This window comes from Convolutriloba macropyga, chromosome 11 (genome assembly GCF_964194025.1).
Source record: "Convolutriloba macropyga chromosome 11, txConMacr16.3, whole genome shotgun sequence".
NCBI lineage: Eukaryota > Metazoa > Xenacoelomorpha > Acoela > Convolutidae > Convolutriloba > Convolutriloba macropyga.
The window spans coordinates 36219501-36244743 of record NC_134478.1 but is presented as its reverse complement, the minus strand read 5'-3'; the positions used below and the strand labels follow the sequence as shown (position 1 = coordinate 36244743).

Below are 25243 nucleotides of genomic sequence, written 5' to 3'. Positions count from 1 at the left end.
TCATAAGCGGACCGACACATGCACTCTAAAAAATTCTTCGCAACTTAAGTACTCTTAGAATCATAAAAACAACAAACTATTGCTCCCTTGTATTAAGTTTCGTCCAAAACTGCCTAAATTTTAATTTTGAATGTAAAACAACAAATCACTCTTCAAAACAATGCAAAGTTTGAACTTGGTAAGTTAAACTTTCTAATAATACTAAGTTTAAGTCTTCAACTCGACTCGAAATTCTAACATAAATTGAAGACACCCTATAGATATCCATGAACGTTTTGTACAACATAAATGGCATGATAAGAGACAATAAAACTTCAGACACAAAGAAATGGTTTCAAATGAACTTAATTTTTGAGAAAAAACAATGGATTGAACGTGTTGTGATAAAATATCGAATGAATTGAACCAAAAAAATTAAAATTGTGATTATGGGTTTTTGCAAGCGGAATAAAAAGCGTTTTTAAATAAGTAGAAAAAATTAATTTCTCAAAATGAGAGAATAACAAGAATGATATTTCACAGTAGAATTTAGAGATTTACAGGAGAAATCTGATTATTAAATCAAGATTAAGTACTCTTAGAATCATAAAAACAACAAAACTATTGCTCCCTTGTATTAAGTTTGGTCCAAAACTGCCTAAATTTTAATTTTGAATGTATAACAACAAATCACTCTTCAAAACAATGCAAAGTTTGAACTTGGTAAGTTAAACTTTCTAATAATACTAAGTTTAAGTCTTCAACTCGACTCGAAATTCTAACATAAATTGAAGACACCCTATAGATATCCATGAACGTTTTGTACAACATAAATGGCATGATAAGAGACAAGAAAACTTCAGACACAAAGAAATGGTTTCAAATGAACTTAATTTTTGAGAAATATAGGTCAGAAGGGGTCGTAGGTAGGTGATGGGGAGGTAGGTGGGAGTGTGGTAAGGATGTTGGAAGTGCATAGGTTGCTGGGGAGGGGTAGGTGGGATAGGGCAAATGGGGATGTGGTGGAGTGAAGGTTAGTTAGACAAGAGGGACTTATTTGAGATCAAAGATGATAATGACTATATATTACAAACTACACTACTCTTAAAATGCAATATCCGAAAACAGAATTCAACGTTCAAAAACGGAAGTAATTTTTCGACTCCAATGAAACCGAAATTCATCAGCCGAAATTCAAAGAAACCGAAATTCATCAGCCGAAATTCAAAGAAACCGAAGTCATAAAAAATAGATCATCATTACATTGACTCATACGCGGACCGACACATGCACTCTAAAAAATTCTTCGCAACTTAAGTACTCTTAGAATCATAAAAACAACAAACTATTGCTCCCTTGTATTAAGTTTGGTCCAAAACTCCCTAAATTTTAATTTTGAATGTAAAACAACAAATCACTCTTCAAAACAATGCAAAGTTTGAACTTTCTGATAGGAACAATTTTACTTGAATAAAACAGTTAGTCCGACAAGAAAAACAAACAAAGTTTTCCCTGATTAACATATTATTTCATTCCGTGCTGACACGAGAAAAAGAACTAATATACCATCTTGTATTTAAAAAATGTTCTTTTGATTAGCAAATTTCTCTCTTTCAAATAGCGATATCAATGCTGCTTTGGTTCAGGCTCATAATCTGCGCTTTTTGTGTCTTTATATTTGTGAGAAATCTTTCATTGTAAATGTCTGTTGCATATTTCTCTCAAAAAAACAAATCTGACAAGGCGAGAAGAATCGATAATTTGAAAATATTTTCTCGATAAGTCCGCAACCGAAGTAAAACTTAGAGAAAAACATTTTACTAAGACAAATAAATGAGTTTTTCGCAAAAATAAGCAACAATTAGTTCACTATTATCACAAAAAGTGATCAAGAAGAACGCAGACCATAAGAAAAACCATTTAACTGGTTGAACTGAAATCAGGCCACTGAAGATGTCATCAGTTCATTATTTTTTTAAAATCATTTTGGACTAAGCTTTTCTGATACCCACTCGAGAAAACAGTTGTTAATTTTTCTTAAAAAATTGGAAAAACATCAAGATTTTTAACCAATGTTTTCAATCGGTTGCACCATTGCACCTCGCATTTGTTGATGTTCATTTTTTGAATTGTGAGCAAAGCAATCCGTATAATTACAGAGGCTAGATTGAATTGAACAAAAAATTATTCAAAAACGTTTTAGTTTTTTTTAATCCTCTAATTGGAGTTGTTGATATCATCTATTTGAACAGTAAACACCTCAAAGCTCACAATTACGGAAAACTCAAAAAAAATCGAAAGTCCTCATTTTTTAGTAATATAGTTTTTTTGATAAATGAAATCAATAAAAAAGTTTTTTTTCTATCAGTCGCTCAAAATATATTAAAGCGTGAACAGAGTTTTAGCAAACGGATGAAAGTCGATGAAAATGTTGCTTTGTTTTGTAAAGCAACCTTTTTGTGAAGACCCCTACATCAATATCGAACAATTTGATACCTATGGTATACAATTGGTCAGGCAAATTGATTCAATTCAACAGAGAAATCTTAAATATGTGTGACTTCGATGTGTTTCGAGTATCAAAATTAAACTCGATAACTTACAATATCTTTCGAAAAAATTGGGCATCTAACATAAGGGAGAACTGAAACATATATAGAAAAACTCTTGTGATTGTGAAGCGCTTGACAAGAGTGGTCTCAAAAATGATTTTTATCAGGTGACACGGATCAGACTGCTTATTGAGTTCAGTGTGATCGCATACAATTAACAATTGGTCAATTTCCTACGACAGGTTTTCCGTACTTTCCCCAGGCCTGCTGAATTAAGGCTTGGACTTAGAAGTTGCCCAAACTGACACCGAATTGAACCACATGTCATCTTGTGACACCAAACAACGTATCAGATTTTTGTTTGACAGTCGTAGTTCTCAACTACTTTGATTTTGTAGACTTCCTCTGACATGTGCGGTAAATATGTAGTCGTTCCGGTGATTGTGGAGCACAATTTTTGAGTCCTCAATCAATTTATATCTTAAGTTAAACTAGCATGGAGCGTCAGCGCGAATTTCACAGTGAGAAATTTGCTTAAAAGGGCAAATTTGTCAAATGAAGCTCTAGTCCTCAAATTGTACTTTATCTCTTCATGCTTTAATGTTTGAAACGAAAACAAGCTTTCCACCGATGACAGTAACAGTATCAGTAACAAGCTTTCCACTGACCGTTTAACAAAAAAAAACAAGTGGGAGCGAGTTAGAGCGAGTCCTAAGAATAGCAATGGTTGTTCTTTATTGTTCTCGCTCTAAGTCGTGTGTGGCTCAGTTGTTTTTGGCAACTGAGCCACCGACCATTAAATCAATGATGTGTAACATAACCCCTTTCAAAAAGTGTTCCTTCAAAGCAGCTTTCCAAAAAATTTTTATGGAGTTTCGTTTGAGCTCTCATTTTTATTTGTAAAGCTGAATAAACCTGAATATAAATACGAATTGCGAGAAAAAAATGTTAAAAAACATTAGACTTTTTCGGACATAGATAACACTGACACACTGAAATATGGCTGTAGAACAGTCGAAAAACCCATTTTCAGTAATTCGATCGTCCGTGTTTCTTTTTCTATGTTAAATCTGCTTGTCACCAATTCACGCTTCCAAAGCCTGTTCATTTCTATTCAAAGAGAAAAAATGAACTGAAACAAATGTGTTTTCAAACGATTTTGCGTTTTTGTTTTCTTCATTTTTATCTTTGTTCTGCGAATACAACACATTGAACTAAATAACAATAAATTATTCATACCCAAGAAAAGATTTTGCTCAATTTCAATTCAAAATTATTCTTTGAAATTTTGTTGCGAGCGGTTTAATTTGCTAAGTAACCATAAAGCTTTCTAGAATGCTGTTATTTTTCATACAGCTATTTTGAACATTTTCAACTAAAAAGAGCTTTATTGTTTTTTAATTGATTGCCGAGATTTCAAGAATTACGAATCTCGCGTAATGAGAAGTTTGCAAAATAATTAGTAAATAAAAACAATTAGCTCCGAGGTAAATTTACAACAAATAAAATCATCAAATGCGTGTTTTACTACAGTTCCGACATTTCTACCATTTAATAATTGCGCAGTTTTCCCATTTTCCCTCATTAATACACGGTGATGAACATATTCTTATCAACAAATCGACAATTTTCCACAAATTTAGATGTGCTTAAATACTCAACATTCTCAAGCGCTCTTTCGCTTTCTTGTCAAGTTCCCTCACAGCCGCTTTTTATGCCTCTTCAATTGAGAAAACAATAATTTTCACACGTGGAGAACAAACCCCTTCAAAGGTAAATAATTTGTACAAATCATTGCAAACTCAATCTATAAAGAAATAAGGTGTTCTTACAGCCTGTTAGGCAGTTTTTTTCATCTTATTTTCCAAGTAAAAGGAGCTGCGTGTTGGTACCGCGTTAATTCGTGAATTGTGTTCCTAAATTATCGTTATATTTATTTGTACTTAGTAAAAAATGTTACCAAATGTTCAAACACTGTTCCTAATATTTCACCGACAAAACTTTTTTCATTGTTTTTGAATCCTCGGAAAAAATAGGACTGCAGTTCTCTTGTTTGTTCTTTGTATTATAAAAAATGTTTGTCATTTGGTCGTTTGTTCTAACATTCTATCGGGTTATCTTGTAATGGCAGTACCACAGCCGAGATCAGATGTAAATCTCTTGACAACATTTTGCAAAATTCTTGCAAATGAGGTTAATCTTTTAAGTTTTCTAAGAAATATCTTGCCCAGTTAAACGTTTTCTTGTCAAAACTTTAGTTACCGCACCCTGGTAAAAATTTTTCTGCTTGCCTTTGTAACCATTAAAAGAAAAAAATAATCGTCAAAATGGTAAGTACCCAGAAACATATTCTCCAGGAAAAAAATTATTCGGGACTTTTATGAAATTTGAAAGCGAATTAACTACTTATTGGAAAAGCCGCTTTTCTAAACCTGTCCATCTTTGAGTAAAATGTGTTTTTTTATGCTTCAACAATACGTAAAACACTATTTTCTAGTTTTAATAATCGTTCCTAGATAATCCATTCTCAAGAGGATCTAGAATTCAAATAATACGGTCCTCCAGAAACTAAATAATTTGGTCAGAAACTCCTTTTTAAAAAAAAAAGACATTAACGTGTGATTCTGGCTGAAAAGTAACATTCAAATTTTTAAGATTTTAGAAAGAAATTAACAAAATAACTGATTGCCTTTTTGGCCCAAGTATCATCTTATTCAAGCTTTCACAATGAATTGTGGGAACTGGAAGAACAAAAATTTTTCTCAAGAACCTTAGATCATAAGGACCGGCCAATTATTCTATTGTCAGACAATGCTCCCTAAAAAACCAAACTGCATATTTGTTTTCAACAATTTTAATAAGAGGAAGATCTGCATAAAGCGATAAAAAGCAACTTAGCCTTTTTTGCTAAAAAAAAAGAAGAAAACATTTGTTTCTATTAGCGTCGCATTTATTGGCATTTTTGTTTAAAATCTGTTGGCAGCACTATTTTAAGTTCAATTTTGAAAAAAGGAAAACCTTTCTATAGAATTCGTAAAAAGTTAATTGTAATCCAATATAAGTTTGCTTTTGCTGTATTGATTTTTTTTCATGTGCTTGTGTTGTTGTGGTCTCCATGAGATCTTTCATTTTTTTCATTGTATCATCAGGTTTCGGCTATTTAAATTTTAACAAATAGGTTTCAAAACAGTATTTGTTTTTTTTTTCTTAAAAATTTAAATTCGCATTGATCACTTTTGCTAATGAAAAATCTGAGAAATTATAATTTTTAACAGCACTGCAATTAATTTTCTTTTTGTTCAAAAACCAGTGGTAGCATTTTTTCAAAAAAAACCTCTTAACATTTTTCATATCGTTTATTCTATACGTTTATGTCAATGGGTCCAATTTTTACAAATTTTTATCACCTTCACTCTACTTTGCTTTCAATTTACTGTCCTACCGACACCTCACCGCACTCTCAATTTTTTTTAAAGAATTTCTCTAACATGAAATGATTTATCTCGATATACAGTAAACATTAATGCACCAATCGACATACAGTAATGCTTTCAAATATTCTTTACTGTTTTCAAGATTTGTCTTCGTTGAAAAAGTTTGCTTAAAATTGGAAAAATACCATCTTTAATCAAAGCATCAGAGTATTGAATAGCTAATTAGTAGCAACAAAATTTTGTATTCTGCTTGAGAACATCCGGCAAAAACGATAAAGAATTGAAAAAAAATTAAAAGAAGGCTTCAGCAGTGTCAATTTGAGACGTTAAAGAATTTCAGTTTGTTCAATATCTTTGGCATCATTGCTATAAAAATTTTTTATAAAAAAAAATTTTTTTGGTCCACTTATAAAGGTTTTTTCTGAAAAGATGAAAAAATTCGAAGATTCTTTTACTGAAGCGCTCAACAAAATGACAATAACAAGCGATACATAATAAATATATAATGACGATATAAAAATGAATATAAAGGCTTTCATCGTATCTGGATAGATGCTCAAAGCTAGAGGTTTTTCAGGTAGGTTGGTGACTAAAAACTATTTGGCGTTAAAGAAAATTAAAATTGGCAAAAAAGCGCAGTTCTTTTTCCAAAAAGGGCAAAACACGTCTCAAGGCCAACATCATCACAGCGCTAATTTTTGGCTGCCGCTTTTAATCTTAACATCTCTTCTTGAAAAGATGAAATTAATTCAAGGTATTTCTTGAATGAAAATTCTATGTTGGTAAATGCAAAACAAAGATTTAAGTTTGATCGCCCATCGATCGTATTTTTTTAAGAAAAAAGAAGCTAACTATTGTTTTCAAATGTTTTTTTTTATCTTAGAGGGTGCCGGCAAATTCGTTGACGTAAATTGCTTGCGCATGAAACAGGAATTAACTTCAACATGTTTATGCATGGATGATGTTTGATTTGTTTATTTCCTCCCCTTTCAAGTAATTAACACATTAATCATCTTCAGGCGCCATGAATGTTTAGAGCTCTTCATAACTGAACATCAGCATTTCATCTCGACTTCCTCACAAGTACCTCATTTTGTTCCATTAATAATTCACGCACTAGTTATAAATCAATAAATAACAACAAACTATCAAGTAAGCGGCTTTGTTCAAATAAACTGCGAGCTATAATAAACAATATCCTTGAAAATGTTGCCATTTTGTTTACTTTTCCATACATTATCAATGCACTCAATTCTCTATATTGCAACTTCACTAATGCGAATATGGATTTGGTTCAATGTTTGCTCTCTTTTTTGATATGCGCTGCCCGTAACCAAATACAGCCTCAACGCAACCAACCCCCAACACCCCCCCCCCCCCAAACCGAGGGGTCCTCTCTCGTACGATTGTCGCATGAGTTAATTCTCCCGTGAATCAATGCCAAGTCTGAAGAAATATTGGAAATAGCCTCCTCTGTGCCTGCATTCCCTCATTTTCCCAGTTCTAAATGTCAAATTAGTACTTTCCCTTTATTTCCTCCGAACCGACAAACCGTACTCTGTTCCTTTCTCTCTCCCTCTTTTTGGGTGAATTTGTGCATATCAAAAAAGAGTTTCATCACAACACAATTATAATTTCAAATGACTATTGACTTCTTTTTCAACAATCGTATTTGATAAAATAGTCGCACACGGAATTCCTTTGAAGCCATAAAAACTACAATCGAGAAAAAGAACAGACGTTGGGGCAAAATATTTAAATTTATTCCAAGTATTTACAATGTTTTGTTTTAGTTTGGCTCTACCTTACAGGAAATCTATGCGTCGTCAGGAAATAACAGTTCTGCTTACAGAATATTGATTTTATATCGAGGACTCAGTGCAGACTTTTGGTTGCGAAAAGGCTTTGATTATTACGTGGAAAATCAAATGAAAGAAATTTAATGCGGAAAAACTGTTGAATCGACTCTTTTGTGGAATAAACGACCCATTTTGAGTCAGCAGAATTAGTTCATCTCACAATGGCTACATGCGTTTTGAACGGTGTCACTGCCGGTCAAAATGCAAGACTACAGGCAGTTGACTTTTCTTTCACACATCCGACAGAGGACAGTTTGGCAGTGAGCTGGTCTCCACTTCCTCAAAATTACGCAATACAGTGCTACTTTATTATCCTTTTGAATTTCTGTTATACGAAAACAGCTGATTCCACAAGAACTTCTAAAGGTGAGCATGAGATAGAGCTTATCCTCGCTTACATTCAAAGCATAAACTCAAAAAACAATTTAAGCAAAACAGAATTTTATAATAAACCAGTATAGTTAGCAAGCTACATTAAGCTTCAAATAGGCCCTGAAGTTATGCGTATCTCGGTCTCAAATGACAATTGATAATTTCGGATGTTCCCACATTTTATACTAGTGAAAAATCTCCACCACATCTTAGCTGTACTTATTAACCTATATAATTAGCCTACAGTTCAGACAATGAGACTCGATGATGTGTGTTTGTACATAGTCTTCCGACCCCACTCATCCACATTCTTGGCTTAAATGGATTCTTAAGGATAAATAACGGATGGACAGACGTATATACAAGTGAGGTTTTTTTTATTTCAGTAGCATGGACAAAATTTGAATAGGCAAAACATTTATTTGAAGAGAAGAAATCAAACTAACAACACTTCTCAATTAAACACCTAATTATCTTAATAACTAAAAGAACTCGTAAAAAAATATCAAAAATCTTAACCACATAAAACTATTCTTTGTTAAAAAGCAGGTATTATCGATTTTACCAAAAATGCAAAAAAATGGCGGAGTGTGACGAAATGCGACAGGTGATCTCTTTGGGTCAGTTACTTAGTTTCATTCAGTTTCTCCAATTGTTAAGAGAAGCGCATTGTATAAGAGGAGATAAATAAAAATACAAACTTAAATTTAGTTTTTAATATCTTCTATTTAAAATGGTTTCATATTTGCGTTAGTTTGCTGCTTTTAATGTTGGAATTTGGGAATGAATTAAAATTTGGCAATCATAACTTTTTATAATATTTCTCTACATTGAATAAATAACAACAGGCAGTTGTAAAAAAAAACACTGAAGTCTGCTTAAATTGCTAACCTAAGCAAATTTTGGTTTCAGTATTTACTTTCTACTCATTACTTATGAAAACTATAGAAATAAATCTATCGCAAGCGTTTTTTCACTCTGCTGAAAAATCAAACTTGACATTGAACAACAGAACAAAATGAAATCAATTTGTGTCAATTGTTTGCTCCTACTGCTCGCCTGTCATACATCAATTAAATATGTCCCTCTCAATATCATAAGAAATAATAGTTTTGATATGCGATAATTGCGGTGCGATTACGATCATTCCTTAGTGAAACGTGTGATTCAGTCTAAGCGTGGCTTTACAAAGTCGAATAATCACTTAACAAAAGATGATAATGGTGCAACTGAAATCTAGTTGTAAAATGTATGAAAATAGTAGCTGATTTATCAGACAAGAGTTCCCCTCACAGATGTTAACAGAATTGAGTTTTCGCAATAGAATTATGAACAAATCAAGGATGCTCGTTAATGTGCGTTCGCACATGATGTTCCGACTCGAGCTCATCTACACTTTTGACTTAATTGTCAACCAAATGAAGACATAATAAAAATAGATGTTTGAGTTTAAGAAAACGTTTAAAGACCTAACTACTTATTGAATTACATAATGCCATGCCTCATTACAGCGCTGACGAGATCTTCCAATGAAAAAACTACGAAACAAAAGCAAACAACAAAAGAAGCAAAAACAAAAATTTCAGGGCAAAAACTAAATTTCACGTTAAATTTGAACGCACCAAGTAACAACGCCAAAATGCAATCGTATAAAACCTTAAATGCACAAATTTAATTTGTCCATACTATACAGCAGATGGCAATTTTCTTTAATGCGACTAGGTAACAATGTCGACAAAGGAAATAATAAGGCGAAAATGGAAAATCAATCAATTTTTTTTAAACTAAATTATTTCTAAAGTCTTAAAAATCAATAGCTTTTCACAAAATAATTGTTAATAAATTTACTAAACATTAATTCTGAAACCAATAGGACCTGTTGTTGTTTAGATTAAGCCATAGGAACGGACTACAGAAGCAAAAACGAAAAAACAAATTATTGAATCCATTAAAATCATTGGCTATTATCTGAATACTATGCATTCTTCTTTCTATTTCCATTCCCACTAATGAAGCTAAAATTATACTGAAAGATTAAATAAGTGCATTTAGGCCACATTTGAAAATCATTGGGATCTGTTATTACGCGAATGTGGTAAAAGAAGAGAAAAATAACCAAATTTTTTTTTTGAAATCTTGCGTCATCGAAGCCATAAAACCAGGAGTTAGAAAGAAAAACGTTAACCAACAAATTTTAGGTTGCTGTAAAAAAAAGGAAGGGGTTCTGGTCATTACTGAGAATTTCTTACAAAACAGGAAAATAAATCTAAATTTGGTTAATGTTCAAAAGTTTTTTGAAAAATTGTGTTTAAAGTCTTAGCAGACAATAATTTCAAAAGTTTTCAACAGATGTCAAAAAATACGCTCAGTCATGACTCGATAAAAGACCAAAGATTTTTGTCATGCATGGGTAATCAATAAGATATCACAATAAGTCTCATGACTATGAAAACAACAACAAATACAGGCAAAAACCAAAAAATCAGTAGAAAAGTGCGAGAAGAAAGTGTCGAAGCCATTTAAACCATAAGTTTTTCTCTGAAAAATGTATTTATGATCCATTGTAAGTCTTCCCTAAACCAACGGGAGCTTTCCAATTTAGAATAAGGTGATAAAATTTCAAAACGTTTCAAAAATACGAAAATATCCAAAAACTTTAAAATTGTTTTTGAAATACTGTGGCATCCAACTTATAAAACCAATAGTTGTGCAGTAGGAATGAAGGGGATCTTGTCAGTACTGAGACTGACTTAACGTTACAAAAATAAGTTTATGATCGATTAATGTTTATAAAAAAAATTGAAAAACTAAATATAAAGTCTTAACAGTCATTAGCTGTCAAATCAAAGCACTGAATAGCTTCAATAATGCTCATTACAAAACCCATCGCACTTTTAGTCAAGGATTCAATGCTATAGGGTTCCAAAAATTCAGTAAAACCTCAAAAAGAATATCAAATGTTCATTAAAAATTACAAAAGCTCAGAGTCGAAGCCATAAAAAACATATGCCACTCCTTGAAAACTTGTTTTTTGTTCCCTAGGCGTCATTTTACTGTAAATCAGGTTTATCACTAACCAAACATCCATATGAAAAGTGAAAAGTCTCTAGGTGAACCAAAAAGAAAAGGTTTTGAAGAAAAGATCATAATTTGAAGAAAAATTACACTAAAAGTGAACGAAATCATACCAAATATGATGTGTACACACAAAACTTCAATCCTCGATAACTCCTCGAAAATACGAAAATCAAAAAAAATCTTTTTTTATAAATTCTAGGCTGGACGAGCTTTTTAATGATACCACTCACATTTCTCCACGACAAAAAAAATCATTTGAGTATATAGTTCCTTCCCCCACAAATGGGGCCGGAACAAATATAGAGGGAAAAATAAGGCTCAACACAAAATGTCGTTATACGGCTTTTGAGCTATAGTAAGATCATGATATGAGACTTGAAATAATTCAGGCTTAAACTCCATCAGCGTAAAAGAAACATACAAAGTATTACGCATCACAATTGCCCCTTCAGAGGAAATAAATATGAACAGCGCTTATAATTTTCAACATTTAAAGAATGGCAGAATTGAGATTTGAGTATATTATGAAACTACTAGCATCTTGCCTAGTTCTCATCATCAATTAAATATGAATATAAAAATCAGCTAAAAAGTTTATGGATTTTTATGTAGAACACAATAATCAGTTCAGATGAGAGTTTTTGAGTTTTTCTAGTAATCGCTCTCCTATTCGATGGCATTTTTTGCCTCCCGAATATTAAAAAATACGTCTACTGATGAGAATAATACAATTTGTTCTGGATTTTGCTCGGCAGTTGACAGTGGTTTTTGTCGCATATTTGACTGAGCTGACGATTTGAAGCTCAGATCATCCTTCAACGTGAAAGATCGACAGCTTTCTCAGATTAAGATGTCTTATCTTTTAGTCTGTGGAGGCCTGTTTTAAATCTGAAAGTGCCAGTCATATCTCCACTGACAAAAATTTCGATATATTGGCGAGCTGTTTCTGGACGCTGAATGCGTTGACTGTACGTGTATTGCAAACCAGTTGTTTAGAAATAAGTGGCTCTTGCGTTCTGTTTAAGCTTGGATTTTGCGGAATTAATAGGATAATTAAATCTATGTTAGGTGATTCATATTTACGTTTTGTATATAGGGTTTTTTGTATTAAGTGGATAAATTAATCCCACGTTCTGTTGAGATAGTTTCATATCAAGTCCCACGAGCCGCTGAGGCATGGCCATGGCCCGCGAGGCATGGCCAAATGATTATATTGTTAATTTAATTATCCTTATTTTAAAGAAATATTAAAATCGGGTTGAAATGATAGAGGTCTTAAAAGATAGAGGGTTTAAATGATACAGGGGTGAAAAAGCGGGACATCTTTTGAGCTGAGTGCTAATTTTAAGGATTTATACTTTATACAGTGGTTACTATTGGGGAAAACATTCTCGACATTAAAAGCGCAGAATTCTGTAGCTATGTGCTGTCTGATTGAACATTTACTCGCGACGCAGACCACTGCTTCATGTTGCGGAACGCTGCTGCGTAAAAAGAATGCCGAATTTACTGACGAGATCCCGTCCCATGAGTGATGCCTGCATTATCTTCCATAACTAAAAAGCCTGCTCTGCCTAGTTTCCACTTATTCTTTTGAAATAGGGATACAAGGCATTCCTTTGTCTGATTCGCTTATTTCGAAAATTTTCCGAATTCTTGCAAATGTTTTGGTTTCCGATAAGCAGGTCTACAGTTTTTAAAAATGTCCGTCTTGCCCCAATGATCAATTGACAACTGAGCAGCCGCTAACTGAATTCAAGAGCAATGCTGTTTCCGTACCACCAATTATAATTTGCATACTCTGGTTTCGAACAGTATTTGGATTCGTATTCTACGTTTTAGTTTTCAAAAACATTCATAAACAATCTGATTCAGAATTATTTATCTAATCCATGTGTCAATTTCAACTAAAACCAGCCCACACAGATTTATAGTTCACTGAACAAATTGGACCGCAATTTCTCTGCATTGAAATCGATTTTCAATTTTCGTTTTTGATGAAATTGAATCGCGTTCATGCTTGATGAATTATTGGTCGCCGTTCTCTGTTGGTTCTGTTGTGGCATTGTATTTGTTGCGGTCAAAACTAATATTTTAAATTTTTTATATCAAATTATTAGATCGTTTTATGATGAGTATATAGCTATGCCCTCTACCGGCAATTCTCAGTTGCTAGAGCGACGGAATTGGGTCAAGTTCGATCAATGTTGAATTTTATATTAGAAATAATGTAAAAACATACTAAAATGTTGGAAAAAATAATATTTAACCGTGGTGCAAGACCGTCAAGGTCACTGGTGTATATTTCTCATATGTATTCTCATTCCCTGATGCGGTGCTTTCAGTTTCAATAGTTTTCATCTCAAGGTCACAACTTTTGTTTCCGATAGTCGGGTGACCTTGAAAAAGTGCTGTACTTTTGAAGTGCTCTAGCTCCTAGGGACTTGGATTTAGGACCCTAAAAGGGGGGGTTGGGCATACTTTTCACTTGATACCCTAACCATTGGTGCTAGTCTCGATGCTCATTTCGTTCATCGACTTTGCAACTTTACCCTGAACGGCGAATTTTCCCTTTTTCGAATTCCATCTAGTTTTTGCCATATAATTATATGATCAATTAGTTGCGTTGTGTCAATACGCTTTCTAAATGTCACGAGCAATGCCAAGATTATGACACCTTTTGATATGTGGGCGAATTCATACTTTCCATTTCAGTTATGAACAAACTTTGGTTAATATTTGAATAATACATTAAGTTTTCCTGTTTTAAAGATTGTTTAGATGTCAAATGTTGTGTCAGAAATGTTTTACGTTAGTTTTTGATGAACCTTCAATTATCACGCCATATTGCTATGTTTAACGTTCAACTTCTCTACATAATCATTGTCTTAATATGGTTAATTTCATATTTACTTAATAATTTGCTAAGTAAACAGATTAAATTCCTGAACAGAATACTCCCTTCAACTGTAAATATCAGTTATGTAATGTTTAATTACAACTCGTAAATGTCATCTGGTGAACATATTACTTACAGAGCGAGCATTAGTGTAATTGGAGTCAAGTTGTATGACTTTTGAGTTACGAAATTCAAGTTATTTTTTAAAGTTTTGCAGAAAATTCTAAGGAAATTACAGTCAAGAAAAGTTTCTAAAGCTTTAAACGAACCAGAACGTGCGTAAAGGTATTTTTAGTTTTTCACTACTAATATCAGCCGTAACATTAATGGTCCGTATTCTCCCCGGACATTTAAAAAGATAATATTTGTTGTTTTTTATTATCAAAATGTTCAAGAAGTCGACAAAATCTCAGAAGGTTGCCAAGAAGTGGATGCCTTCTTCATCGGAACAACAAGCATCTTCCCAACAAAAAATCATCATTCCATTCAGACGTGGCCGTCAAGAGCACTCTTTGGACTTGGTTAATTTGAATCAGAAGTATGACCAACTCAGAAGAAAAAGAGAAGAGTTGATACGATTGTTGAAAGGAAACTATCGTCTTGCTCGAGCTAGATCTGAAGTTGACGCATACTTCGAAGAAGAAGACAAGTTACTCAATCAGCTGAGTAAAGTAGAGGCCAAACACGGTGGGACTGGTTGCTCTGAGGTAACAGAGAAATGTATTGACTACAGAAGTCGTCTAACGGATCACAAATGCTACATTTTGAATCTTTTCGATCTAAAAGCAGCAGCATCAGAAAACAGAATGGTTTCGTTTGGAGAAGTTTCAGTCTCCAGTTTCACTACATTGGCAGAAGATGCTCCAAATGCAGCAGTTCTAACGGACAGTACTCCTCAGGACAATGGCGTAAACCTTGTGAGCAGTGGCTCACAGAAAGAGAAAAGCGACAGTCCGACTCAAAACACAAGTCAAGTGGGTAAATCTGGTAATTACTCATTGGAGAACAAGCTTGCAAGAGAGGAGGAAAAGAGATTGCTAAAGCTCCAGAAAGTTGAAGAAAGACAGGAGAAGGCCAAAAAGAAGGCCAACATCGAGTCCAAAAAGCTTCAAATGGAGTTTGAAAGAAAGCAAAGAGAGCACGAAGAACGGATGAGACAAGTTGAGGAAAAACTTCAACTTCGCTTGATGGAAGCCGAATTAGAAAGTTCTTCAGGAGAGACTTCTGACAAATCTAAACAATCAAGTGAAACAGAGATTGATGACGAATTTTCCCCGAAAGAACTTCACGATGAATACGATGAGTACGCAGAAAACCTCAAAGTTCAACTGCCAGAAGTGGAGCGTCCATCAAGTTCTTTTTCAAAGACAGATAGTTATTCGAGTCGTTTAACAAAGTATCGACAGCAGTACAGTTCAGGAGAAGATGTCAAAAATCCATTTGAGCAGCAAAAAAGAATTCAAAGTACACCTCTGGGAAGCAGAGATAGACGATTTTCACCTGATAGATACGCCCTCTCAAATTCATTCTTGTCTCCAAGGGACAACGGTAATGATATATTTTCACAACCAACCAACAATGGTAACAGAAGTTTGCCAAAATTAAAATTGCGCGAATTTGATGGTAATCCATTGGATTGGCCTGAATGGAGTGGAATGTTTCTGTCTACAATACACAGCAGCAGTATTAGTCGAGACGAGAAAATGAGCCATTTGAAGACATTGCTTGTTGGAAAAGCAAAACGAGCTGTCAATGGAATAGGCTACTCTGGAACAATGTACGATCAGGCTTGGAACACACTGCAAAGAAAGTTTGGCCAGCCTCATCACATTGTCTCTTCACAAGTTGCCAAAATTCAGAACTTCCCACAGGTTAGATTTAGCGACTTATCATCCTTGATAGAGTTTGCTGATACGGTATCAACGTTTGTGAACATTCTACAGCAATTTGGGTACTCGAGCGACTTGTTTTCTTCTAGTAACCTTGATATTGCGGTCAGTAAGTTGCCGTTAGATACAAAGCGTCGATGGTTTGCCTTTATAGAGGCCCCAACCAAAGCAAGACGAATACCAGACCTGGTCGAGTTTAATAATTGGTTGCAAGAAGAAGCGCAAGTACATGAACGATTGGTTCATTGTGCACCTACATCGTCAAAATTCGAAACACAAACGACAAAGTTCGGTAAGAAACCTGATTTCAAGAAAAATCCAAAGCCCAGCGAGTCAGCCTTCAGTTCAAATGACGATAAAACTCGGATCGAAAACAAAATGTCCTATCGAAGGTTCAATTCATAGGGCTGGAACTGCGATAAGTTCAAGAACATGAAAATAGATGAACGATACAATGTCGTTAAAGAAAAGAAGCTATGTTTTTGTTGTTTTGCTGATAACCATGCAGCAAAAGACTGTCCAAGGAAAAGAAATTGTGGCGTTGATGGCTGTGAGAAAACCCACAACAAGTTGCTTCACTACAAGAAAAGGTCGGAAAACTTGAAACCCATTAACAAGACAGAAGTGACTAATTTAACCAGCAATGTGGAGTCAATAAGAGGTTTAATGCAAATAGCACGTGTCAGAATCTTCGGAGATGAAGGACAATTCGAAGATACTCTTGCTGTTTGTGACACGGAGTCCACTCAGACGTGGGTGGATGAAGACTTGTTAGAAAAGCTTGAATTACGTGGAGAACCAGTGTCGTTAAATGTTACTGGAATTCACGGCACACAAATTACAACATGCAGAGCGGTTCAGGCTACAATTGGGCCGGCTAACTGTATGCAAGACAAAGGAAAGCTACTCACAATTCACAGTCAAAAGGACTTGGAAATTGAAACAAGCGTTTACAATGTCCAGGAGATGAAAGCAAAGTATCCGTACTTGAAGTGTGTGGGTTTCAAGCAGATCGATTTGAAGAAAGTTGCGATCATTCTAGGCCGGAATGCTTATGAACTGATTCGACCCGTCGAATACAAAAATGGCGGTGAGAACAAACCGTGGGCTATTAAGTTACCATATGGATGAACAGTCAGTGGTCCAGTTCCAATTAATCAGCTAAAACTCAGCGCAGCGTGTCATGTAGCCAACAATGACGACATGAAACTAGCTGAAGTTGTCAAGAAGTGGTGGGATATGGAGTCCTACGGAACACTTAAAGTTGCCGACAAGAGAACAAAAGAAGACAAACTAGCCACCGAGATTCTGAATTTAACGATCAAATTCAACGGTGAACGATATGAAGTTGGTTTATTATGGAACGGTGAACAAGCAGTTTTATCCAACAACTTTTCATCAGCATTGGGACAACTTCGAGGGTTGCAGCGTCGGTTACAGACAGACGAATTACTTAAAGTGAAATATACAGAAACAATTAACTCAGATCTTAGTAAAGGATATATATCTCAATTCTTTCTAGCAGCGACTTGGCAGCAACAATCAATCAACAAGTCTGGTATGTACCACATCACCCAGTTTTGAATCCTCACAAACCCGACAAAGTGAGAAGAGTATGTAACGCAGCCAGCAAATTTCGCGGGACAAGTCTCAACGACATGCTTTTAGCAGGTCCGGATTTGCTAGCCAGTCTGATGGGAATCTTGGCACGATTCCGAGAGAACCGGTATGCTTTGAGTGCCGACATTGAAGAAATGTTCCTTCAAGTTCAAGTCAAACCGGAATATCGAAAGTTTCTACGGTTTCTATGGTCAGATGAAAAGTACCAATTAGTAACCTATCAGTACAATAGACATATATTTGGCGCTAAATCGTCTCCAACTTGTGCAAACTTTGCGCTACAAAGATGTGCAACGGACAATGCTGAAAATTCAGATCGAGCTAGTTACATAGCGTGCCATAACTTCTATATGGATGATCTACTTGTCTCGCTGCAGAGTCGGGAAGAAGCTGCTGACGTCAAAGCAGAATTAATTGCTCTCTTAGCAAAAGGTGGTTTCAATCTAACTAAGTGGGCTACTAATTTTGATGAAGATGAAGTACATAACAAGGCCCTGACGATTCTTGGATTAGAATGGAACAATAAAACCGACACGCTGAAAGTATGCAGAGGTTTACAGTTTAAGCCTGAAAAATGTTGGACCCAGCGAAAAGTGCTATCAATTGTCTCTAGCGTTTTTGATCCTTTGGGATTTCTAGCTCCATTTGTTATCCGTGGAAGAATAATCCTGAAAGGCATATGGCAGACAAGAGGACAACAATGGGACTCATTTATCGACGAGAACCTCAGTGATCAATTCTCGGATTGGGTCGGAGAATTGAATGCCGGTGAAGTGTTTGAAGTCAGCAGATGGTATGAAACGTCGAGCGAAAACATTCGAAATGAGTTGCACGTTTTCGGTGATGCTTCAGAGGACGCATTTTGTGCGGTAGCATATCTTGTAACAGAAAACAATCAATCAGAGCGTAAAGTATCCTTTATCATAGGAAAAGCTAGAGTTGCACCTGTAAAGCATCATACAATTCCAAAACTTGAGCTCATGGCAGCATTAACCGGGAATCGACTGAAAGACACAATCATGAAGGAACACTCAATTCATTTCCATAAAGTTTTTATGTGGTCTGATTCTACAACAGTTATACAGTGGATAAGATCGAGCAACGAGAAACAACCTACTTTTGTTGCAAACAGAGTAGCAGAAATACTCGACACTTCAACTGTGGACGAATGGCACCACGTGGAAGGCGCTAAGAATCCAGCCGACCTTGGAACAAGAGGTCTCAGCTTCGATGACATAGCCAACAGTAATTGGACCAAGGGTCCAGATTGGCTGCTACAACCGATCTTGTTAAACGAAGATAATCAGCTTCCAGCCGAGCAGGATATGAATGTTCAAGTTTACGTGGCAAACGAAGTAATTGGTGTAGTCGATTGGAAACGATACAGCCAATACAATCAATTGAGGCGAACAATTGCTTGGATTTTATCGCTTGCCAGAAAGAACTCTGAAGTGCATTCACTACTGGAAGAAGCTGCACAACTGATTTGGAAATTAGTTCAGCTGGAAGTCTATTCTAAAGAAATTGATGACTTGAAATCCGAGAAAACAGTTTCTTCAAACAGCAAAATTGTTTCCTTATCTCCATTCATTGATACTAACGGTGTCCTGAGAGCAAAAGGACGACTGAGGAGAACTAATTTACCATTCGAGACAAAACACCCTCTTATTTTGCCTAGCAAACATAGAGCAGTTGCGTTGTTTCTGAGCTATCAGCACAAAATTTTTCATCACGAAGGGGTGGAGTATATTCGGAACGAAGTACAGAAGAAATTTTGGGTATTTGGATTAAGAAGCGCGCTCAGAGCAGTGAAACACAATTGTGTAACATGTCGAGTGTTTACTAGCGGTAAAACTCCACAGATGAGTGATTTACCGACACACAGAGTGACGAATAATGTCCGACCATTCACAAATACCGGTGTCGATTATTTCGGACCGTTTGAAGTAAAGATGTTCAGACGAACAATGAAGAAATGGGTGTGTCTCTTTACCTGCTTGAGTGTTAGAGCTGTTCATCTGAAATTGGTTGACAGCTTGGACACTGAAGCTTGCATTGGTGCTGTTCATAGGTTCATTGCAAGAAGAGGTTAACCTCAGTCAATAATCTCTGACAATGGAACAAATTTTGTTGGAGCGGCTAGAGAGTTCAAGGAAGCCTTCCAGGAGCTCAGGAAAGACGAAATAGCAAGTAGACTGGCAGAGGAGAGCATCAAGTGGACCTTCAACCCGCCTGCAGCTCCTCACTTTGGAGGCGTATGGGAACGTCTTGTGAAATCTTGCAAGAAAGCTTTGTACAATGTTCTCGGCAAACAGAGCTTAACTGAAGACAGACTTCGCACAGTACTCTGTGTAGTTAAGCAGTTAATGAACAACCGACCAATTACGGATGTTAGTGGAGATGTCACCGATTTACAGCCACTGAAACCTAACCACTTTCTGATAGGTCAAATTAGCATTAATTGGCCAAATGGGTTGTTTTCTGGAACTACTGCGAGTTACAGAAAGCTGTTCAGAGGTCAACATAGCATCCTAGTTGCCGTATGGAACCGTTGGATGTCTGAGTATTTGCCAAGCCTACAGCAGAGGACGAAGTGGGCCAAGGAGGAACTTATCGAGCCAAAAACTGGTGACCTGGTTTGGATAGTCGATAAGAATGTGCATCCATTCAACTTCCCGTTAGGAAGAATTCAAGGAGTTCATAAGAGTGACGACCAAATAGCCAGATCAGCGCTAGTAAAAACTGCAACGGGTAGCTACAAAAGACCTATTGTGAAATTGATCACTGTAAATTGTGACCGCAAGTGATGTTATTTTTGGATTTGTGACCAAAAACTGGGCCGGCTATGTTGCGGTCAAAACTAATATTTTAAATTTTTTATATCAAATTATTAGATCGTTTTTTGATGAGTATATAGCTATGCCCTCTACCGGCAATTCTCAGTTGCTAGAGCGACGGAATTGGGTCAAGTTCGATCAATGTTGAATTTTATATTAGAAATAATGTAAAAACATACTAAAATGTTGGAAAAAATAATATTTAACCGTGGTGCAAGACCGTCAAGGTCACTGGTGTATATTTCTCATATGTATTCTCATTCCCTGATGCGGTGCTTTCAGTTTCAATAGTTTTCATCTCAAGGTCACAACTTTTGTTTCCGATAGTCGGGTGACCTTGAAAAAGTGCTGTACTTTTGAAGTGCTCTAGCTCCTAGGGACTTGGATTTAGGACCCTAAAAGGGGGGGTTGGGCATACTTTTCACTTGATACCCTAACCATTGGTGCTAGTCTCGATGCTCATTTCGTTCATCGACTTTGCAACTTTACCCTGAACGGCGAATTTTCCCTTTTTCGAATTCCATCTAGTTTTTGCCATATAATTATATGATCAATTAGTTGCGTTGTGTCAATACGCTTTCTAAATGTCACGAGCAATGCCAAGATTATGACACCTTTTGATATGTGGGCGAATTCATACTTTCCATTTCAGTTATGAACAAACTTTGGTTAATATTTGAATAATACATTAAGTTTTCCTGTTTTAAAGATTGTTTAGATGTCAAATGTTGTGTCAGAAATGTTTTACGTTAGTTTTTGATGAACCTTCAATTATCACGCTATATTGCTATGTTTAACGTTCAACTTCTCTACATAATCATTGTCTTAATATGGTTAATTTCATATTTACTTAATAATTTGCTAAGTAAACAGATTAAATTCCTGAACAGAATACTCCCTTCAACTGTAAATATCAGTTATGTAATGTTTAATTACAACTCGTAAATGTCATCTGGTGAACATATTACTAACAGAGCGAGCATTAGTGTAATTGGAGTCAAGTTGAATGACTTTTGAGTTACGAAATTCAAGTTATTTTTTAAAGTTTTGCAGAAAATCCTAAGGAAATTACAGTCAAGAAAAGTTTCTAAAGCTTTAAACGAACCAGAACGTGCGTAAAGGTATTTTTAGTTTTTCGCTACTAATATCAGCCGTAACAGTATTTTTACTGCAATTTTTAGAGTGCGTTGCTGATCAACCGTTTCTCTCAGTATTTTCCTCTCCTTATCGAAATCTATCAAGTTTCTTACAAATATACCACGTACTGCATCTTCTTTGCGAACCTCATAACTGAGGTTTTCTGATAATTCTTTCAAGACATTGAAGAAATGTTCTCAGCTTTCTCTTTTTTTCTTCTTGCGGGAGGACAAACTATCACACTCGAAAGTGATATTCTGGGGTTGAAAGAGACTGCTTCCAACAAATTCCAAAGTTTGCTAGTAGTGAGTTTACTGATGACATCGTGATGTTACGTTTGATTTGAAATTAACGTCTTTCTGTGCCAATAGTGAGGTATAGTAGACAAACAAAGTTAGCACTCGCTTTTAATTAAGGGCCAGTCACCACAGAGACGCCAGATTTTCAACTTTTATTCCGTGAGTTTCGACTAGCTTTAACTTTGCATTCTTGATCTGTCTATCTCATTCTAGTTGGTCCGTTGCGTCTTCAATTTGCTCTCCGTGCTTTGGTTACAAAGAAAGACAAATATAAGCCGATTTATATTCTAGTAGTTTGTCCCAGATAATTTTTTTCTTGAGCAAGGATAGATGGCTTTAATTAAGCTCGTGCATTTTAATTAAGATCGTTATCGTGCATTTTGATAGTTTTGGGATGCAATAATCGCGATGCCAGTTACGCCTACAAGAAAAATTTAGTAACTAGCGGAACAATTTATTCTAAGCTTAATTTTACTAAGTCTAGTATTGGCTCAGCGAAAGAAAAGCGAATGATGCAACTCAAATAGAGTTGTAAAATTTATAAGAATGAATATCACTGGTTTGTTTGACACGAGCATTTGTTTGTTTCACATTACAAGACCGAACAAATTTGGATTTTTGCGGTGCAAGTATAACGATAAAAATTTTTCAGTAATTGCGGCGCGGTGGAGGGCAAGTTTAAACATAAAATTAAGATATTCTGCACTTGATTTAAATTAAGATTACGATATGAGAGATGAATTCATTTAGCGTTAAGCTCCTTCAGCGTTGAAAAATGGAACGAAGTTTTGCCTGTCGCAGGCCGACAACCAATATTATAAAACTTAAAACTGTAACCGCCGACAGATTGAGAACGTTCGGCATTATTGTTGGACAATTCAGTAATCCTCGCTAAAATTGACCGTCCGCTAAAAGCGTACGGGGTTCACCGCAATTTTTTTCTCACTCAGTTGGTACAAGAACAGAGGCAATTATTTATTGTTCCGACCCCTCTTGAGGGGGGAGGAACTATATACTCAAATGGGTTTTTTTTTGTTGAGTCAATTTTCGCCGATCGATATATTCATCGTAGAGAGTTGAGACTGGTATCATTAGAAAGCTCGTCCAGCGTAGAATATGGAATTAAAGGATTTTATATATAATTATGGATTTTTTAATTTTCTTTTTCTGGAGGGAGTTATCGAGGTTTAAACTTCTGAGAAAAGTAGAGTGAATTCACGTTGTTCTTATTCTTATTTTCCAAAATTTTTGTCTAAAAATTCGTCAATTTTGCTAAAATTTGTTGAAATTTTATAGAATAGTGTCGTTGATTTTATTTTTAAAGACAAACAATCATTGTTGATTATTCTGATTTAATTTTTTCGGTCAAAAGCTCTGGATAAACATTTCAAAATTCAGCCTTTTTTTTATCAAAAACAGCACGAAATAAGATAGTTTAGTTCACTTTGATTAAATTTGCCGGCAGTACACCCAAACAACACTATTAGAATCTTTTTAGACTCAGTTAACGGACAATAAGCAATAGCAGGGCTAGTTTTGGGCCAATCTTGTACTGTTACAATCCAAAAAGAATTCGGATTATAATCAGTCGGTCTTTTTTTTGAAAAAAGACCTTTTCTAATAATAAAGAACAGAACATATCAAATCAAAGCTCAGGAGTAAAAGGTCCAATTGGCTTCCTAAGTATCTCCAAGCTAATGGATTTAGTTTTTTACTTGAAAGTTTATGATCGTTTCGACTTTTAAAACTAATTGATTTTTAAATAAATAATGGCTTAAAGAAATTTTCATCTATTTTGTTTTATTAATTTAGACTATTTGTAGCTTAGTGTCAGCAAAGAAAGAATGCTTCTTCATTCTAATGATTTATAATTTAGTCTCGATTGCGGTTTTAAGCCTGAAGTTATTGTTTTCTGGCTTTGATACTACCAGATTTCAGATTTTTTTTTTAATTATTTGCCAGTTTTTCACGTTTTCTAGTCACATTATCACATTATTAACAGTGCTCATATCACATTATTAGCGTTCAAGATAAAACATCATTGAATATATAAATATCTTGAAAGATATATATTATCGTTTTAACGGCCTCGACCCTTCTTTCTTGAAGAAACTATTTGAATTTTTTAATTTTGTCTTTAACTGTCATTTTTACTTTGTCGTTTCGGTCGTATGAAATTTCCTGTATAGTGATAGGTTTCACTCGCTTTTAATGGAAGAATAGATGAGCCGATATTCTGATATTAGTAGGTAGCTTATGGCTTTCGTGACTTTGAATACAATCGTTTTCCAAAACTATAAAAAAAACTATTTAACTTCGCAAGTTTGTTCTTGTTATTTTTCTTTTTGTTACCTAATCTCGTTAATCACAGGTCAAATATGACATTATGGGTGTCAAGGGAAAGTGTCAAAGGGGATTGATGTCACACAATCTATTTTTTAAAAGAATGCGTTATGACCTTACTAACATCGACACCGGTTTTTTACAAAAAAAAGGTAAATATTTTGACGTTCTTTTACAAAATATTTGACGTTCTTTTTGTAGACGCAAGACAGAGTCTGGATAATTGCAGTTCTCAAAGGCTTGCTTGGGATGAATAAACGACCCTATTTAAAAATTGCATTTTGTAATTATTGTCTTTCATGACTTTGGATATAATATTGTTTCGAAAAAAAAAATCAAAATTATTACATACTTTTGCCCTTTTCTCTTTTTTGTCTACTTGTTACCTAGTCTCACTAATAAATGGCCACATACTACATTGCCGGTGTTTGAAAAAGGCGCGATCAAATATATTTTGAGGGCCAAAATATATCTTGACGGTTTTGACAGCGTTTTCTGGCAAGTTTCGTTTGAATTTTTGTTTGTTGTTTTTTTGTTGTTCTTTTTAGCCGCTTAGGAAAATGAATAAGGAGAGGTCCTAATAACCTTCTATAGAAGCATTGGTAATCGTAAACCTTTGGGATATTTTACTTTATTTCTAATGGTTTTCATTACTTTGAAGTTAATTTTTTGAAAAAAAATAAGCCAATTTTTTAACTTTACTGTTTTTGTCCTTTTTGTCTAATTGTTACTAAACCTTTTTATGGACTGGTCCATATCATTTCTGGTGATTTATACGTTTTTTTGTTTAGATTTAGGTTCATCTGACGGTATGTTGACTTTGTCATTAAGTTTTGTTTGTTTTTTGAAATGGACATAAATTTTTGATGTAATTAATGTTTGTTGTTGTTGTTGTTTGATTTTGCTGTGCGTCTTGACTCGCTTTCTTCATTTTTGCATATCACA

General features: G+C 34.9%; 1 protein-coding gene across 2 annotated transcripts in view; it reads left to right on the top strand.

Annotated features, from left to right (window-relative positions):
• The first annotated feature begins 3887 nt into the window (after positions 1-3887).
• LOC142349232 (uncharacterized) overlaps positions 3888-25243 on the top strand; it is a 31645-nt gene continuing 10289 nt past the window's right edge. Inside the window, exons 1-2 of one of the 2 annotated variants that reach the window (XM_075400658.1) lie at positions 3888-4304; positions 7759-8190. In XM_075400658.1, coding sequence (XP_075256773.1) covers positions 7986-8190 — 205 coding nt within the window. In that variant the 5' untranslated portion in view covers positions 3888-4304; positions 7759-7985. Of the gene's footprint in view, positions 4305-4407; positions 4725-7758; positions 8191-25243 lie in introns of those variants that run through there. The other variant, XM_075400657.1, reaches the window with a different exon arrangement.